At 55.5% G+C, this 20032-nt stretch overlaps 1 protein-coding gene across 2 annotated transcripts in view; it reads left to right on the top strand.

The window, feature by feature from the left end:
• Positions 1-263: 263 nt before the first annotated feature.
• The window catches only part of LOC121269312 (solute carrier family 43 member 3-like), a 69149-nt gene continuing 49380 nt past the window's right edge, over positions 264-20032 (top strand). Inside the window, exons 1-3 of one of the 2 annotated variants that reach the window (XM_041173853.1) lie at positions 264-422; positions 12200-12430; positions 16243-16375. In XM_041173853.1, the coding sequence (XP_041029787.1) occupies positions 12244-12430; positions 16243-16375 (320 nt within the window). In that variant the 5' untranslated portion in view covers positions 264-422; positions 12200-12243. Of the gene's footprint in view, positions 423-12194; positions 12431-16242; positions 16376-20032 lie in introns of both variants that reach the window. The other variant, XM_041173852.1, reaches the window with a different exon arrangement.

Raw genomic sequence — 20032 nt, 5'->3', positions numbered from 1 at the left:
TGTACAGGGGGTGAGGGAATGGATTATGTACAGGGTGTGAGGGATTGGGTTATGTACATGAGGTGACGGAGTGGATTATGTACAGGTTGGTGAGGGAGTGGATTATGTACAGGGGGTGAGGGATTGGATTACACACGGCCCGCGTTGGGGGAGACTGTGTGTGTTATGATCTGAGGCCAGAGTGTTTGGCTGCCTGTCAGTCAGTCAGTCCAATCAGCTTGCTGGATTGTTTTCATGTCGTTCTGCGCTCACGTTGCAGAAGCAGCCCGACACTGTAGTTTCACATCCACTTGGCTGTGCGCTTCAGATTGTTAAACTCACTCTCCCAGGCAGGCTGTGTGTGTGAGCGTGTGAGAGACTGAGACTGAGAGCACAACAGACATTACCACCAACTGGATCTCCCATTGTCACGTCCTCTGCAGGTAATTCTCGTTATTTCCGTTTCCAGTGGCCGTCAGCGCTTTGTAAATTCATCCATTATGGTTGTCTGGTGTATTTGTTCTCTGTCCCGCGTGGTGTGTGTCTTATCTCTATCTCTCACCTTTTCTCTCTCTCTCTCCCCTCCCTGTCTATCCCCCCCTCTCTCTCTCTCTCTCTCCCTGTCCCTCTTCTCTCTCTCTCTCTCTCCCTGTGTGCCTCTCTCGTTCCCTCTCCCCCTCACTGTCTATGCCCCTCTCCCTGTCCCTCTCTCTCTCTCTCTGTCCCTCTCTCCCTTCCTGTCTCTCTCTCTGTCTATGTCTATGTCTCTTTCTCTGTCCCTCTACTCTCTGACTCTGTCTCTCTCTCTCTCTCTCTCTACGACCTTCAGTAACATCTGGCTGGCATTTATACAGAGTAGCACAGGCCGATGCTTCATTCATGCCTGCTCTCAGATAGTCTCACCAAGTGTGCTACTCACTCACCACTTGCACACACCCAGAGTCCAGGACTGACTCGGGGACGCCCCAGATATAAGGGAAAATCAGCCAGGGTTCCCGCTCTTGATCACTGCCCAATGATCGCTGGGTTAGAGAGAGAGAGGGGAAATCAGCCAGGGTTCCTGCTCCTGATCACTGTCCAGTGATCCCTGGGTTAGAGAGAGAGGGGAAATCAGCCAGGGTTCCTGCTCCTGATCACTGTCCAGTGATCCCTGGGATAGAGAGAGAGAGGAAATCAGCCAGGGTTCCTGCTCCTGATCACTGTCCAGTGATCCCAGGGTTAGAGAGACAGAGAGGGGGGAAATCAGCCAGGGTTCCTGCTCCTGATCACTGTCCAGTGATCCCTGGGTTAGAGAGAGAGAGAGGGGAAATCAGCCAGGGTTCCTGCTCCCGATCACTGTCCAGTGATCCCTGGGTTAGAGAGAGAGAGAGGGGAAATCAGCCAGGGTTCCTGCTCCGGATCACTGTCCGGAGGGTTGGAGAGAGGGTCAGTACTGAGGGAGCGCCGCACTGTCGGAGGGTCAGTACTGAGGGAGCGCCGCACTGTCAGAGGGTCAGTACTGAGGGAGCGCCGCACTGTCGGAGGGTCAGTACTGAAGGAGCGCAGCACTGTCAGAGGGTCAGTACTGAAGGAGCACCGCACTGTCAGAGGGTCAGTACTGAAGGAGCGCAGCACTGTCAGAGGGTCAGTACTGAAGGAGCGGAGCACTGTCAGAGGGTCAGTGCTGAGGGAGCGTCGCAATGTCAGAGTGTCAGTACTGAGGGAGCGCCGCACTATCGGCGGGTCAGTACTGAGGGAGCGCCGCACTATCGGCGGGTCTGTACTGAGGGAGCGCCGCACTGTCAGAGGGTCAGTACTGAAGGAGCGGAGCACTGTCAGAGGGTCAGTGCTGAGGGAGCGTCGCACTGTCAGAGTGTCAGTACTGAGGGAGCGCCGCACTATCGGCAGGTCAGTACTGAGGGAGCGCCGCACTATCGGCGGGTCAGTACTGAGGGAGCGCCGCACTGTCTGAGGGTCCGTACTGAGGGAGCACCGCACTGTCGGAGGGTCAGTACTGAGGGAGCGCCGCACTGTCAGAGGGTCAGTACTGAGGGAGTGCCTCACTGTCGGAGGGTCAGTACTGAGGGAGCGCCGCACTGTCGGAGGGTCAGTACTGAGGGAGCGCCGCACTGTCGGAGGGTCAGTACTGAGGGAGCGCCGCACTGTCGGAGGGTCAGTACTGAGGGAGAGCCGCACTGTCGGAGGGTCAGTACTGAGGGAGCGCCGCACTGTCGGAGGGTCAGTACTGAGGGAGAGCCGCACTGTCGGAGTGTCAGTACTGAGGGAGTGCCGCACTGTCGGAGTGTCAGTACTGAGGGAGTGCCGCACTGTTGGAGGGTCAGTACTGAGGGAGCGCCGCACTGTCGGAGGGTCAGTACTGAGGGAGCGCCGCACTGTCGGAGGGTCAGTACTGAGGGAGCGCCGCACTGTCGGAGGGTCAGTACTGAGGGAGTGCCGCACTGTCGGAGGGTCAGTACTGAGGGAGTGCCGCACTGTCGGAGGGTCAGTACTGAGGGAGCGCCGCACTGTCGGAGGGTCAGTACTGAGGGAGCGCCGCACTGTCAGAGGGTCAGTACTGAGGGAGCGTCGCACTGTCAGAGTGTCAGTACTGAGGGAGCGCCGCACTATCGGCGGGTCAGTGCTGAGGGAGCGCTGCACTATCGGCGGGTCAGTACTGAGGGAGCGCCGCACTGTCAGAGGGTCAGTACTGAGGGAGCGTCGCACTGTCAGAGTGTCAGTACTGAGGGAGTGCCGCACTATCGGCGGGTCAGTACTGAGGGAGCGCCGCACTATCGGCAGGTCAGTACTGAGGGAGCGCCGCACTATCGGCGGGTCAGTACTGAGGGAGCGCCGCACTATCGGCAGGTCAGTACTGAGGGAGGCTGCCCTGTCGTAAATGCTGTGTTTGATTAGATACTGAACCAAGGTCCCAACTGCCCTTAGAGGAAGACTTGAAGAATCCCATGGCCACTATGTGTTCTGTGTCCTTGGGCCAAACATTTTCCAACAGAGCATGAAGGTTATTTATCTCATTCCTATGTGTGGGAACTTACTGTGTGTGTACGTAGACTGCTACAACAGTGATTACACTTCTCAAAAAAGTGTTAGTGCTTCACTGGCTGTCTGCTCCCAGCTCTCCCCATCTCAGCCCTTCTCTTTCTGCCTGTCTCTGCCCCACCTCTCTCCCTTTGTCCCTCTCTCTCTTTACAACTCTCACCCTCTCCGCCTCTCTCTCGCTATCTACACCTCTGTCTCTCTCCTGTATCTCTTTGATCTGTCTCTCTCTCTTTCTCTTCTCTCACACACCCTGCCCCTCCCTCTCTCTCGCTATCTCCATCTCTATCTCTCTCACTACCTCCCCGTCTCTCTCCTGTGTCTCTTTGACCTCTCTCTCTCTTCTCTCACACACTCTGTCCCTCTCTCTCTCTCTCACACTATCTCCAACTCTATCTCTCTCGCTACCTCCGTCTCTCTCCTGTGTCTCTTTGAGCTGTCACCCACTGTCTGTCTCCTTCTCTCTTTACATCTCTCACGCACTCTGCCCCTCTCTCTCGCTGTCTGCATCTCTCTCTCTACCTCCGTCTCTCTCCTGTGTCTCTTTGAGCTGTCACCCACTGTCTGTCTCTCTCTCTCTTGACATCTCTCACACACTCTGCCCCTCTCTCTCTCTCTCTATCTCTCTCTCTACCTCCCTGTCTCTCTCCTGTGTCTCTTTGAGCTATCACCCACTGTCTGTCTCTCTCTCTCTCTTTACATCTCTCTCACACTCTGGCCCTCTCTCTCTCTCTCACTGTCTCCATCTCTATCTCTCTCGCTACCTCCCTGTCTCTCTCCTGTGTCTCCAAGACCTGTCACCCACTGTCTGTCTCTCTCTCTCTCTCTCTCTCTCACACTGTCTCCATCTGTATCTCTCTCGTTACCTCCCCGTCTCTCTCCTGTGTCTCTATGACCTGTCACCCACTGTCTGTCTCTCTCTCTCTCACTGTCTCCATCTCTATCTCTCTCGCTACCTCCCTGTCTCTCTCCTGTGCTTCTATGACCTGTCACGCACTGTCTGTCTCTCTCTCTCTCTCTCTCTCACTGTCTCCATCTCTATCTCTCTCGCTACCTCCCTGTCTCTCTCCCGTGTCTCTATGACCTGTCACGCACTGTCTGTCTGTCTCTCTCTCTCTCTCTCACCATCACCATCTCTCTCTCTCGCTACCTCCCTGTCTCTCTCCTGTGCCTCTACGACCTGTCACCCACTCTCTGTCTCTCTCTCTCTCTTTACATCTCTCTCACACTCTGCCCCTCTCTCTCTCTCTCTCTGTCTCACTGTCTCCATCTCTATCTCTCTCGCTACCTCCCTGTCTCTCTCCTGTGCCTCTATGACCTGTCACCCACTGTCTCACACTCTCTGTTCACAGTGCAGGCACTGTGGGGTTGCCTCCCTTGTTTGGGTCAGTGCTGGGGGACTGACTGACCCAGAATTTGGATCTTTCCAGGCTGCCGAGGCCTGAATGCAGCCAAGGGTTTGTCCGGTTCCTTGCCTACCAAATCGCCTGCAGTCTGGCGTTTCGGAAGTTCTCTGTCCAGGCTGCCACAGAGAGCTGATTGTTCTGGATGTGGCCTGGCTCTGTGCCCTGCGCTCTGTATGTTTTTGCTGCTGGGTGTTAATTGGGTTATGTTGTTAAGAGATCACTTAAGATGCAGAGGGTGTCAGGGATGGTAACTTTGCTCAGTTCACCCTCCATCTCTCATCTGTCCGTTACCACCCCCCCCCACCCCCACCATGTCTCTGCTCGTCCTTCCTCCCCCTCACCCTGCAACCACGTTAACCCCCCCACCCCCAGGGTCTTCAACCGCTTCCTCTCCCTCAGTTGCCCATCACCCCCCACTCTCACCCACCCTCCCACTACCCCCCCACTCTCCCCCTCCCCGTCTCTCTCCCCCCGCTCTCTCCCCCCGCCGCTCTCCCTCTCCCCGTCTCTCTCCCCCCCGCTCTCCCCCTCCCCGTCTCTCCCCCTCCACGACACTCTCTCTCTCTCTCTCCTCGCCCCGTCTCTCTCTCTCTCTCCCTCCCCGTCTCTCTCTCTCTCTCCGTCTCTCTCTCTCTCCCCGTCTCTCTCTCTCTCTCTCTCCCCGTCTCTCTCTCTCCCTGTCTCTCTCTCTCCCCCCGTCTCTCTCTCACCCCGTCTCTCTCTCTCTCTTGCACCATCTCTCTCTCTCTCTCGCCCCGTCTCTCTCTCTCTCTCTTTCTCTCCCCGTCTCTCTCTATCTCTCCCCATCTCTCTCTCTCTCTCTCTCTTGCCCCGTCTCTCTCTCTCTCTCTCTCCCCGTCTCTCTCTCTCTCTCTCTCCCCGTCTCTCTCTCTCTCTCCCTGTCTCTCTCTCTCTCCCCGTCTCTCTCTCTCTCCCCCCGTCTCTCTCACCCCCGTCTCTCTCTCTTTCTTGCGCCATCTCTCTCTCTCTCTCCCTGTGTCTCTCTCTCTCCCCGTCTCTCTCTTTCTCTCCCCCATCTCTCTCTCACCCCGTCTCTCTCTCTCTCTCACGCCATCTCTCTCTCTCTCGCCCCATCTCTCTCTCTCTCGCCCCGTCTCTCTCTCTCACCCCGTCTCTCTCTTTCTCTCTCACTCTCCCCGTGTCTCTCTCTCTCTCCCCGTCTCTCTCTCTCTCCCCCATCTCTCTCTCTCTCCCCGTCTCTCTCTCTCTCTCTCCCCGTCTCTCTCTCCCTCTCTCTCCCTATCTCTCTCTCCCTGTCTCTCTCTCTCTCCCGTCTCTCTCTCTCTCTCCCCCGTCTCTTTCTCTCTCTCGCCCCATCTCTCTCTCTCTCACCCCGTCTCTCTCTCTCGCCCCGTCTCTCTCTCTCTCTCTCCCCGTCTCTCTCTCTCTCTCTCTCTCTCTCTCCCCCGTCACTCTCTCTCTCTTTCTTTCTTTCCCTGTCTCTCTCTCTTTCTCTCCATGTCTCTCTCTCTCTCTCTGTCTCCCCACCCTCTCTCTCTACACCCCTCTCTGTACACAAACTGTTGCCTTATCAGTGTGCAATTTGTCTCCGTACTTATTGTCCAGTCCGTGTTGTATCACTAAATAACGCTGCTTCACTATGAGTGCCCCTGCAGCCTTACAGAAGGTCTTGTTCAGATAACCGTTATGATGCAATGATTGTTTTGGACAGCATTCCCGACTAACAGTGAGGGTGGGGTAGGGACCCACTCAGAAACTTGCACAAGAGCACAGGCACACCCCTCCCACACAGGAACACCCTCCTGCATGGGCACACTCCCCCCGCACGGGCACACTCCCCCCGCACGGGCACACTTACCCCCTCACAGGCACACTCCCCCCGCACAGGCACACTCCCCCCGCACGGGCACACTCCCCCCGCACGGGCACACTCACCCCGCACAGGCACACCCTCCTGCACAGGCGCATGCACAGCCTCCTTTACAGAATATCACCATATTCCCTAAATAAAATAATGTCCATCTTCACAACACTTAAGGACAGATTAGAAGTCGGGGAAGCGATGGGCTAGTAGTCCAGAGACCCAGGGTAATGGCCCAGGGATCCGGGTTTGAATCCCACCACAGCACAGATGGTGGAATTTGAATTCAATAACGATGACCATGAAACCATTGCCGATTGTTGTATAAACCCATCTGGGTCACTAATGCCCTTTATGTAAGGAAATCTGCCGTCCTTACCCGGTCTGGCCTACATGTGACTCCAGACCCACAGCCATGTGGCTGACTCTTAAATGCCCCTCTGGGCAGGGCAATTATAGATGGACAATAAATGCTGGCCTAGCCAGCGATGCCAACATCCCCTTACAGGGGAACGCCGCTCGTGCAGGAATTTACACACACACACACACACACACACTCATACAGGAACACCCTCTCTCACAGGACCCCACACACAGGAGCACACACTTGCACACTCGCATAGGAACACACCCACACAGGAACACATGCTCACACACTCGCATAGGAACACCCTCTCACACAGGAACACTCGCTCGCGCACACACAGGAACACTCGCTTGCGCACACACAGGAACACACGCTCGCGCTCTCACACGCACAGGAACACACGCACACAGGAACACGCGCTCGCGCACACACGCAGGAACACACCCACACAGGAACACATGCTCGCGCACACACACAGGAACACCCTCTCACACAGGAACACACGCTCGTGCACACACACAGGAACACCCTCTCACACAGGAACACTCGCTCGCGCACACACACAGGAACACCCTCTCACACAGGAACACACGCTCGTGCACACACACAGGAACACCCTCTCACACAGGAACACTCGTTCGCGCACACACTCAGGAACACCCTCTCACACAGGAACACTCGCTCGCGCACACACTCAGGAACACCCTCTCACACAGGAACACTCGCTCGCGCACACACACAGGAACACCCTCTCACACAGGAACACTCGCTCGCGCACACACACAGGAACACTTGCTCGCGCACACAAAGGTTCACATGCTCGCACACACAGGAACACACGCTTGCACACACAGGAACACGCTCGCACATACAGGAACACACGCTCGTGCACACACACAGGAACACCCTCTCACACAGGAACACTCGTTCGCGCACACACTCAGGAACACCCTCTCACACAGGAACACTCGCTCGCGCACACACTCAGGAACACCCTCTCACACAGGAACACTCGCTCGCGCACACACACAGGAACACCCTCTCACACAGGAACACTCGCTCGCGCACACACACAGGAACACTTGCTCGCGCACACAAAGGTTCACATGCTCGCACACACAGGAACACACGCTTGCACACACAGGAACACGCTCGCACATACAGGAACACACTCGCACTCGCACAGGAACACACTCACGCACTCGCACAGGAACACACTCTCACTCGCACAGGAACACACGCTCACGCACACAGGAACACATGCTCGCACGCACAAACAGGAACACACGCTCTCACACACACAGTAACACACGCTCGCACACACACAGGAACACATGCTCACGCACTCACATAGGAACACCCTCTCGCACAGCAACACACACTCATACACACAGGAACACACGCTCGCACTCACGTGCACACAGGAACACACGCTCGCACTCACATGCACACAGGAACACAAGCTTGCACTCGCACACAGGAACACATGCTCTCACTTACACACAGGAACACACACTCGCACTCACATGCACACAGGAACACACGCTTGCACTCACATGCACACAGGAACACATGCTCTCACTTACACACAGGAACACACACTCGCACTCACATGCACACAGGAACATACGCTCTCACTCGCACACAGGAACACACGCTCGCACTCACTCGCACACAGGAACACACGCTCGCACTCACTCGCACACAGGAACACACACTCGCACTCACTCGCTTACAGGAACACACGCTCGCACTCACACACACAGGAACACACGCTCACACTCACACACGGGAATACACGCTCGCACTCTCTCACACACAGGAACACACGCTCGGGCTCACACACAGGAACACACGCTCGCACACACACACACAGGAACACACACTCGCACACTCGCGCAAGAACACACTCTCTCACAGGAACATGCGCTTGCACACACACAGGACCCCACTCGCACAGGAACACCCTCACGCACACGATGAACATGCTTGCACAGGAACATATGCTCACACACTCGCACAGGAACACACGCTCATACACTCACATTGGAACACACTGTCTCACAGGAACACACACAGGAACGCATGCTTGCACAGTCACGCGGTAACGCCCTCTCACATAGGAACACACGCCAGCATGCTTACACGCACAAGAACACATGCTTAAACACACACAGTAGGACACACTCATACACTTGCACAGGCGCACACTCGCACAGGAACACACACAGCAACACAAGCTCGCGCACTCACACAGGAACACAGTTGTACAGTATCTCACACAGGAACACAGTCGTACAGGATCTCACAACAACACAAGCTTGCATGCTCACACAGGAACACAGTCGTACAGGAACACACACAGCAACACAAGCTCGCGCACTCACACAGGAACACAGTCGTACAGGAACACACACAGCAACACAAGCTCGCGCACTCACACAGGAACACAGTCGTACAGGATCTCACACAGCAACACAAGCTTGCGCACTCATGCAGGAACACAGTCGTACGGGATCTCACACCGCAACACAAGCTCGCGCACTCTCACAGGAACACAGTCGTACAGGGTCTCACACAGCAACACAAGCTCGCACACTCACACAGAAACACACGCTTAAACACTCACACAGGAACGCCTGCTCACACACCCACAAAGGAACACGGTCTTACATTGACATGGGAACACACACTCATACACTCACAATCTCGCACGCTCCCACAAGGACACAGTCTCACAGGTCTGCACCCGGATGCACGACCGCTCACACAGTCTCACGCTCACAAGAGTATTCTCTCTGTATCTGTCACTGTCTCTCTCACCCACTCCACTCTCTCTCACTCCTCTCTCTCTTCCTCCCTTGTCATGCTGTCTTAGTACACCATCTTAAAACTGTTGATAAGAAAGAGCTGGTGTGGATTTCTAAAGTGGAAACCATGTTTAACTAACTTGCTGGAGCTTTTTGAAGAGGTAACAGAGAGGGTTGATGAGGGTAATGCTGTTGATGTGAGGGTACATGGACTTTTGACACAGTGCCACACAACTGACTTGTGAGAAAAGTCATGGAATAAAAGGGACAGTAGCAAAGTGGATGCGAAATTGGCTGAAAAATAGGAAGCAGAGAGCCAGGGATCAATGGATGTTTCTTGGGCTGGAGTAAGGTTTCCAGTGGAGTTCCCCATGGGTCAGTATTGGGACCCTTGCTTTTCCTGATATATATTAATGATCTAGACCTCGGTGCGCAGGGGACAATTTCGAAGTTTACAGATGATACAAAGCTTGGGAGAATTGTAAACTGCCAGGAGAGCGGTGCAGGACTTCAGAGAACATAGACAAGTTGGTGGAGTGGGCAGATGAAGTTCAGTGTGGTAGGAAGAACATAGGGCAGACAATATAAAATAAAGGGTGAAATTTTGAAGGGGGTGCAGGAGCAGAAAGACCTGGGTGTATATGCGCACAGATCATTGAAGGTGGCAGGGACAGGTGGAGAGAGCAGTTAATAAAGCAGACAGTATCCTGGGCTTAGGGGCGTGGAGTACAAGAGCAGGGAGGTTATGCTGAATTTATATAAGACACTCATTAGACGTGAGCTGGAGTATCGTGCACAGTTCTGGGCGCCACATTACAGGAACGATGTGAACGCGTTGGAGAGAGAGTGCAGAAGAGGTTTACAAGAATGGTTCCAGCGATGAGAAAGTTACGAAGGTGGATTGGAGGGGTTGGGACTGTTCTGCTGAGGGAGGAGAAGGCTGAGAGGAGATTTGATAGCGATGTTCAAAACCGTGAGCGGGCAGGACAGAGTTGAACAGGGAGAAGCTGTTCCCGCTGGTAAAAGGATCCAGAGCGAGAGGGCACAGATTGAAAGTGGCTTTCGAAAAGAAGCAATGCGACATAGAGGAAACTTTGTCACACAGCGCGTGGTCCGGGCCTGGAAGTGGGGTGGAGTATAGGTTCGATCGAGGCATTCAAGGGCGGGGAGGGGGCCTCGAACGGTTATTTGAATAGAAACGATGTGCAGGGGTACCAGGGAAAAGGCAGGGCAATGGGACCAGGTCATGGTGATCATTTGGAGGGCCGGTGCAGATGTGATGGGCCGAAAGGCCTCCTGTACCGTTAAAGTTCTGGGATTCGTTGCCCTGGCGATTGTCCAGGGGTTTCCAGTGGTTGTTGATTCTATGACCCCCCCCCCCCTTATCGTCAGCTTACGCAGTTTAGCCTTTAGCCATAAGCAGTTCGATAAGTGGGAATCTGAGGCCGTTACTCCTCGGTGATCATCTCAGGGGTTGTTACAGATTAAGCGAGATGGGTAACCACACTCTGGCGAGCTTACTCATTAAAACCCAAGCTCGTGCACTCCCCCACCCCCCCCGCAGCGTAGACACACTTGCACGCTGGCCGACCTAAACACACGCTCACACACGGATTTCCACCACCCGCCCCCATAGCCGCGCACATGCCTGCATCCCGTGTGGACAGTCACTCACCCAGGTGGACACACGCTCGCTTGCTCACCCACCTAGACCCTCACTCACCCATGTAATCGCACGCTCACTCCCATAAACACTCGCTCGCCGATGTAAACACTCGCTCGCTCATGTAAACACTCACACGCTGATGTAAACGCTCACACGCCGATGTAAACGCTCACACGCCGATGTAAACACTCACACGCCAATGTAAACGCTCGCTCGCTCATGTAAACCCTCACACACAGATGTAAACGCTCACACGCCGATGTAAACACTCACACTCCGATGTAAACGCTCACATGCTGATGTAAACACTCACACGCCAATGTAAACGCTCGCTCGCTCATGTAAACGCTCACACGCCGATGTAAACACTCACATGCCGATGTAAACACTCACACGCCGATGTAAACGCTCACACGCTGATGTAAACGCTCACACGCCAATGTAAACACTCACACGCCGATGTAAACACTCACACGCCGATGTAAACACTCACACGCTGATGTAAATGCTCACACGCCAATGTAAACGCTCACACGCTGATGTAAACACTCACACGCCGATGTAAACACTCACACGCTGATGTAAACACTCACACGCTGATGTAAACGCTCACACTCCGATGTAAACGCTCACACACAGATGTAAACGCTCACATGCCGATGTAAACGCTCACACTCCGATGTAAACATTCACACGCCGATGTAAACGCTCACACTCCGATGTAAACACTCACACGCCGATGTAAACGCTCACACTCCGATGTAAACGCTCACACGCCGATGTAAACGCTCACACGCCGATGTAAACGCTCACACGCCGATGTAAATGCTCACACTCCGATGTAAACGCTCACATGCCGATGTAAACGCTCACACTCCGATGTAAACACTCACACGCCGATGTAAACGCTGACACGCCGATGTAAACACTCACACTCCGATGTAAACACTCGCTCACTCACGTAAACACTCACACTCCGATGTAAACACACACACGCCGATGTAAACACTCGCTCACACACACGTTAAACCCACACTCAGCCATGAAGCTTGGGCCTTCCGACAGCTGTCTTTCCTTCTCTCCCATCCAGAACAGGAAGCTCCCCAGGGTATCGGAGGCGGTTTTCAAGAGTCTGGACGATGCAAACTTTCGAGAGGGTTAAGCGATACCTGACCTTTGTCACTGGGCTGTTCGAGTGTATCTGCTTCGCAGGGGTGATCTTTGGCTGGGCCTCTCTTGTCTTCGTCCTGAAGAAGGAAGGGTATTTCTCTGACCTCTGTGCCTCACAGCACAACACCAGCAGCCACAGGGTGAAGAATTACACCTGTAAGTATGCGGGGGTGGAGAGGGGAGGGGAGAGGGAGGAGCGGCACCACTGAACTTGCGGGGGGTGGGGGGGGGGTAGAGGAATGGCCACACTAAGTGTGCAGAAGGAGGGTAGGAGCAAGTGAGAGAAAGGGGTGGGGAGATTTGGAATAGAGGGAGTTGAGAGGGGTGAGGGAAGTGGAAAGGGGGTGAGTGAGGGAAAAAAGGCAGAGGAGAGAAAGAGCACCGCAATATCAGAGGGTCAGTACAGAGGGAGTGCCGCACTGTTGGAGGGTCAGTACTGAGGGAGTGCCGCACTGTCAGAGGGTCAGTACTGAGGGAGCGCCGCACTGTCGGAGGGTCAGTACTGAGGGAGTGCCGCACTGTCGGAGGGTCAGTACTGAGGGAGTGCTGCACTGTCGGAGGGTCAGTGCTGAGGGAGCGCCGCACTGTCGGAGGGTCAGTACAGAGGGAGTGCCGCACTGTCAGAGGGTCAGTACTGAGGGAGCGCCGCACTGTCGGAGGATCAGTACTGAGGGAGCGCCGCACTGTCGGAGGGTCAGTACTGAGGGAGCGCCGCACTGTCGGAGGGTCAGTACTGAGTGAGCGCCGCACTGTCGGAGGGTCAGTACTGAGTGAGCGCCGCACTATCGGAGGGTCAGTACTGAGTGAGCGCCGCACTGTGGGAGGGTCAGTACTGAGGGAGCGCCGCACTGTCAGAAGGTCAGTACTGAGGGAGCGCCGCACTGTCGGAGGGTCAGTACAGAGGGAGTGCCGCACTGTCAGAGGGTCAGTACTGAGGGAGTGCCGCACTGTCGGAGGGTCAGTACTGAGGGAGTGCCGCACTGTTGGAGGGTCAGTACTGAGGGAGTGCCGCACTGTCAGAGGGTCAGTACAGAAGGAGTGCCGCACTGTGAGAGGGACAGTGCTGTGGGAGTGCCGCACTGTCGGAGGGTCAGTACTGAGGGAGCGCCGCACTGTCGGAGGGTCAGTACTGAGGGAGTGCCGCACTGTCGGAGGGTCAGTACTGAGGGAGTGCCGCACTGTCAGAGGGTCAGTACTGAGGGAGTGCCGCACTGTCAGAGGGTCAGTACTGAGGGAGTGCCTCACTGTCAGAGGGTCAGTACTGAGGGAGTGCCGCACTGTCGGAGGGTCAGTACTGAGGGAGCGCCGCACTGTCGGAGGGTCAGTACTGAGGGAGCGCCGCACTGACAGAGGGGCAGTACTGAGGGAGCGCCGCACTGTCGGAGGGTCAGTACTGAGGGAGTGCCGCACTGTCGGAGGGTCATGACTGAGGGAGTGCCGCACTGTCGGAGGGTCAGTACTGAGGGAGCACCGTACTGTCAGAGGGTCAGTACTGAGGGAGCACTGCACTGTCGGAGGGTCAGTACTGAGGGAGTGCCGCACTGTCGGAGGGTCAGTACTGAGGGATTGCCGCACTGTCGGAGGGTCAGTACTGAGGGAGCGCAGCACTGTCGGAGGGTCAGTGCTGAGGGAGTGCCGCACTGTCGGAGGGTCAGTACTGAGGGAGTGCTGCACTGTCGGAGGGTCAGTACTGAGGGAGTGCCGCACTGTCGGAGGGTCAGTACTGAGGGAGTGCCGCACTGTCGTAGGGTCAGTACTAAGGGAGCGCCGCACTGTCGGAGGGTCAGTACTGAGGGAGCGTCGCACTGTCGGAGGGTCAGTACTGAGGGAGCGCCGCACTGTCGGAGGGTCAGTACTGAGGGAGTGCCGCACTGTCAGAGGGTCAGAACTGAGGGAGTTCCGCGCTGTCAGAGGGTCAGTACTGAGGGAGTGCCGCACTGTCGGAGGGTCAGTACTGAGGGAGTGCCGCACTGTCGGAGGGTCAGTACTGAGGGAGTGCCGCACTGTCGGATGGTCAGTACTGAGGGAGTGCCGCACTGTCGGAGGGTCAGTACTGAGGGAGTGCCACACTGTCGGAGGGTCAGTACTGAGGGAGTGCCGCACTGTCGGAGGGTCAGTGCTGACGGAGTGCCGCACTGTCGGAGGGTCAGTACTGAGGGAGTGCCGCACTGTCAGAGGGTCAGTACTGAGGGAGTGCCTCACTGTCAGAGGGTCAGTACTGAGGGAGTGCCGCACTGTCGGAGGGTCAGTACTGAGGGAGAGCCGCACTGTCGGAGGGTCAGTACTGAGGGAGTGCCGCACTGTCGGAGGGGTCAGTACTGAGGGAGCGCCGCACTGTCGGAGAGTCAGTACTGAGGGAGCGCCGCACTGTCAGACGGTCAGTACAGAGGGAGCGCCGCACTGTCCGAGGGTCAGTACTTAGGGAGTGCCGCACTGTCGGAGGGCCAGTACAGAGGGAGTGCCGCACTGTCGGAGGGTCAGTACTGTGGGAGAGCTGCACTGTCGGAGCGTCAGTACTGAGGGAGAGCCGCACTGTCGGAGGGTCAGTACTGAGGGAGAGCCGCACTGTCGGAGGGTCAGTACTGAGGGAGAGCCGCACTGTCGGAGGGTCAGTACTGAGGGAGAGCCGCACTGTCAGAGGGTCAGTTCTGTGGGAATGCCGCACTGTCTGGGGGTCAGTACTGAGGGAGTGCCGCACTGTCGGAGGGTCAGTACTGAGGGAGTGCCGCACTGTCAGAGGGTCAGTACTGAGGGAGCGCCGCACTGCCGGAGGGTCAGTACTGAGGGAGCGCCGCACTGTCAGAGGGTCAGTACAGAGGGAGCGCCGCACTGTCGGAGGGTCAGTACTGAGGGAGAGCCGCACTGTCGGAGGGTCAGTGCTGAGGGAGTGCCGCACTGTCGGAGGGTCAGTACTTAGGGAGTGCCGCACTGTCGGAGGGTTAGTACTGAGGGAGCGCCGCACTGTCGGAGGGTCAGTACTGAGGTAGTGCCGCACTGTCGGAGGGTCAGTACAGAGGGAGTGCCGCACTGTCGGAGGGTCAGTACTGTGGGAGAGCTGCACTGTCAGAGCGTCAGTACTGAGGGAGGGCCGCACTGTCAGAGGGTCAGCGCTGAGGGAGTGCCGCACTTTCGGAGGGTCAGTACTGAGGGAGTGCCGCACTGTCGGAAGGTCAGTACTGAGGGAGAGCCGCACTGTCGGAGGGTCAGTACTGAGGGAGAGCCGCACTGTCGGAGGGTCAGTACTGAGGGAGAGCCGCACTGTCGGAGGGTCAGTACTGAGGGAGAGCCGCACTGTCAGAGGGTCAGTACTGTGGGAATGCCACACTGTCTGGGGGTCAGTACTGAGGGAGTGCCGCACTGTCGGAGGGTCAGTACTGAGGGAGTGCTGCACTGTCGGAGGGTCAGTACTGAGGGAGTGCCGCACTGTCGGAGGGTCAGTACTGAGTGAGCGCCGCACTGTTGGATGGTCAGTACTGAGGGAGTGCCGCATTGTCGGAGGGTCAGTACTGAGGGAGTGCCGCACTGTCGGAGGGTCAGTACTGAGGGAGTGCCGCACTGTCAGAGGGTCAGTACTGAGGGAGTGCCGCACTGTCAGAGGGTCAGTACTGAGGGAGTGCCGCACTGTGGGAGGGTCAGTACTGAGGGAGTGCCGCACTGTCGGAGGGTCAGTACTGAGGGAGTGCCGCACTGTCGGAGGGTCAGTACTGAGGGAGTGCCGCACTGTCGGAGGGTCAGTACTGAGGGAGTGCCGCACTGTCGGAGGGTCAGTACTGAGGGAGTGCCGCACTGTCGGTGGGTCAGTACTGAGGGAGCGCCGCACTGTCGGAGGGTCAGTACTGAGGGAGTGCCGCACTGTCGGAGGGTCAGTACTGAGGGAGTGCCGCACTGTCGGATTGTCAGTACTGAGGGAGAGCCGCACTGTCGGGAGTGTGTTTCTCCTTCTCACTCTCGCTCGCTCTCTGTCTCAGCGATCTGCGACCGCCAGGACGAACGCTTTGCCCTCATCTTCACCATGGGTTCCTTCATGAACAACTTCATAACCCTTCCCTGCGGCTTCGTATTCGACCACTTCGGTACCATGGCAACCCGTTTCGTCGGCATGTGAGTGCTCGACCCCTTCCGGGGGTATCGGGAGGGAGTGGGGATGGAGGGCGGGGTGCGTCAGGTGGAGGTGGGTGGGGGTGGGGCAGGGGCTGCAGCGTGCAGAAGGGAGGGATGGGGAGGAGGGTGAGGCAGCGAGAGGGGCTCCGGAGGGTGGGGGAGGAAAGGGACAGGAGGAGACCAGCAGACGCTAACCCGTGATGTCCGCCTGGGGATCCCCGGTCATGCTTATGTTCAAGTGGCGAGGCTGTGGGACGTCTGTCTGCCCGTCTAGTCGGTGACGTTCCAGACCTTAACGGCGAGTTAGAGGTGCAGGAGGGCCAGAGACGGGGATGGAAAGCGGGATTTGAAATCACCGAAACATTGTGGCTGGAAAGGAGGCCACTCTGCCCATCAAGTCCTTGCCAGCTCTCTTGTGGACCAATCCAGTCAGCCCCGCAACCCCGCAACCCCCCCCACCCCCCCGGCCACTCTATCCCTGTAGCCCTGCAAGTTTATTTCCCCCGAGCACCCACCCAATTTCCTTTTGCAATCATCGACCGTCTCCACTTCCACCGCCCTCATTGGCAGTGGGTTCCGGTTCGTCACCGCCTGCTGTGTAAAAAGTAGAGTTCTTGATTATTGCTGAAGAAAAGAGACATGCTGTCAAAGCTTTTGCTCTTGGACTCAGCAGGTCATTCGCAAGACTGCCAAATCTCAAAGGGAGGAACAAGTTAGACCGCGTGAGAGAAGGGTGCTCATAGGTTGGCAAGTCAACTCTGGTCGAAGCTTTACTTTGGACAATGCACCGGGTGGGGTAGGGTGGTGTTGTCCCCCGATCTTTTGTTCAACTCAAAAAAGAGGTGCGATGCCTGGAGATGTTCCTTCTGCTTGCAGAGGACGAGTCTCCATGTATGACTTATTTCTTTAATTCTTTCACGGAAATCGTCAAGCCCAGCATTTATTGCCCATCCCTCATTGCCCCCTTGAGAAGGTGGTGGTGGGTGAGCTGCCTCCTTGAGCCGCTGCAGGACCCGTGTGGTGTAGGTACACCCACGGTGCTGTTAGGGAAGGAGTTCCAGGATTTTGTCCCCGTGTGGTGCAGGTACACCCACAGCGCTGTTAGGGTGTGAGTTCCAGGATTTTATCCGTGTGGTGTAGGTATACCCACAGTGCTGTTAGGGAGGGAGTTCCAGGATTTTGTCCGTGTGGTGTAGGTACACCCACAGCGCTGTTAGGGAGGGAGTTCCAGGATTTTGTCCGTGTGGTGTAGGTACACCCACGGCGCTGTTAGGGAGGGAGTTCCAGAATTTTGTCCGTGTGGTGTAGGTACACCCACAGCGCTGTTAGGGATGGAGTTCCAGGATTTTGTCTGTGTGGTGTAGGTACACCCACAGCGTTGTTAGGGCGGGAGTTCCAGGATTTTGTCCGTGTGGTGTAGGTACACCCACGGCGCTGTTAGGGAGGGAGTTCCAGAATTTTGTCCGTGTGGTGTAGGTACACCCACAGCGCTGTTAGGGAGGGAGTTCCAGGATTTTGTCCATGTGCTGTAGGTACACCCACGGCGCTGTTAGGGAGGGAGTTCCAGGATTTTGTCCGTGTGGTGTAGGTACACCCACGGCGCTGTTAGGGTGTGAGTTCCAGGATTTTGTCCGTGTGGTGTAGGTACACCCACAGCGCTGTTAGGGAGGGAGTTCCAGGATTTTGTCCGTGTGGTGTAGGTACACCCATGGCGCTGTTAGGGAGGGAGTTCCAGGATTTTCACCCTGCGACAGTGAAGGAACGGCCGATATATTTCCAAGCCAGAATGGTGTGTGACTCAGGGGTGAGCTTGCAGTTGGTGGCCTTCCCATACATGATCTGCCCTTGTCTTTCTAGGTGGAAGAATTCAGTTTGGGAGGTACTGTTAAAGGAGCCTTGGTGAGTTGCTGCAGTGCATCTTGTAGATGGTACACACGCTGCTGCTACTGTGCGTCGGTGGTGGAGGGAGTGAATGTTTGTGGATGGGGGGCCGATCAAGCGGGGCAGCTTTGCCCTGGATGTTGTTGAGCTTCTTGAGTGTGGTTGGTGTTGCACTCATCCAGGCAAGTGGAAAGTATTCCACCACACTCCTGACTTGTACCTTGTAGATGGTGGGCAGACTTTGGGGAGTCAGGAGGTGAGTTAGTCACAACAGAATTCACAGACTCTGACCTGCTGTTGAAGCCACAGTATTTATATGGTTAGCCCAGTTCAGTTTCTGGTCAATGGTAACCCCCAGGATGTTGATAACGGGGGATTCAGTGATAGTGACGCCATTGAATGTCAAAGGGAGGTGCTTGGATTCTCTCTTGTTGGAGATGGTCATTGGCTGGCAGTGAAATGGCATAAATGTTACTTGTCAGTCCAGGTATTGTCCAGGTCTTGCTGCATTTGGACATGGACTGGCTTCAGTATCTGAGGAGTTGTGAATGGTGCTGAACATTGTACAACCATCAGTGAACATCCCCACTTCTGACCTTATGATGGAAGGAAGGTCATTGATGAAGCAGCTGAAGATGGTTGGGCCGAGGACACTAACCCTGAGGAACTCCTGCAGTGATGTCCTGGAGCTGAGATGACTGACCTCCAACAACCACAACCATCTTCCTTTGTGCTCGGTATGACTCCAACCAGTGGAGAGTTTTCCCCCTGATTCCCATTGACTCCAGTTTTGCTGGGGCTCCTTGATGCCACACTCGGTCAAATGCTGCCTCGATGTCGAGGGCAGTCACTCTCGCCTCACCTCGGGTGTTCAGTTCTTTTGTCCATGTTTGATCCAAGGCTGTAATGAGGTCAGGAGCTGGGTGGCCCTGGCAGAACCCAAACTGAGCATCATGTATGTATCTTCTAGCAACATTGCAAACCTGACTGATAGTCTTAAACTGTTTGTTAGTGTCATCCTTAGGTCACTCGGATTGTTCAGTAAGTGCTGTCCAATTGTGGAATCACAGCCACTGTTAGACATTATGCTCTGTGTTTTGCAAACAGGGGCTGGCTGGGCATGGTCCAAGTACTCTGCCTCTTGCAGACAGCCGAAGGGACCTGCTCTTTGACATGCTCCAACATTCATTGGGATGTACAGCCTATGCACTGGGCATCATATTGACACTAAAATTCATATACCACGTTACTTGTATGTTAAAGTTAAAATTGTTAAAATTTAAACATATCAAAAGTTGAGTTTGGCTGAGAAAAAGAGACATTTTTTGTCCACTTGCCAACCAATCAGTGCTCTCTTCCCATACAGTATAAATTGTTGTTCCATTTACATTTGATATTCTTGTGAATTGTCCTGATGAGTGCAAGACCAAAAAATTCGACAAAAAAAAGGTGTCTTTTTTCAGCAATGCTCAAGTCCTGTTTTACCGAATGACTGTTTATAAAGATATATTAAAAAAAATTCTTCCTCTCAATCTCCCGGCCTCTCTTGCCCAAAACCTTAAGTCCTCATCCTTGTACCATCAGCTGACAGGAAGGGCTTTTCACCTGTCGACCTTATCCAAGCCTGCCTGTAACTTTGTACACCTCTGTCAGATCTCCCTTCGGCCTCCTCATCTCCAAGGAGGACCAACCCCAGCTTCAGCGACGGGAGGGTATCGTTCGCCAGAAGCCAAAGGGGGGGCGGTGAGACGCCGGAAGGTTCAAAAATTGAATCTG

Source organism: Carcharodon carcharias, chromosome 24 (assembly GCF_017639515.1).
Source record: "Carcharodon carcharias isolate sCarCar2 chromosome 24, sCarCar2.pri, whole genome shotgun sequence".
In the NCBI taxonomy this organism is placed as follows: Eukaryota; Metazoa; Chordata; class Chondrichthyes; order Lamniformes; family Lamnidae; genus Carcharodon; species Carcharodon carcharias.
This window is presented reverse-complemented; position numbering and strand designations above follow the sequence as displayed.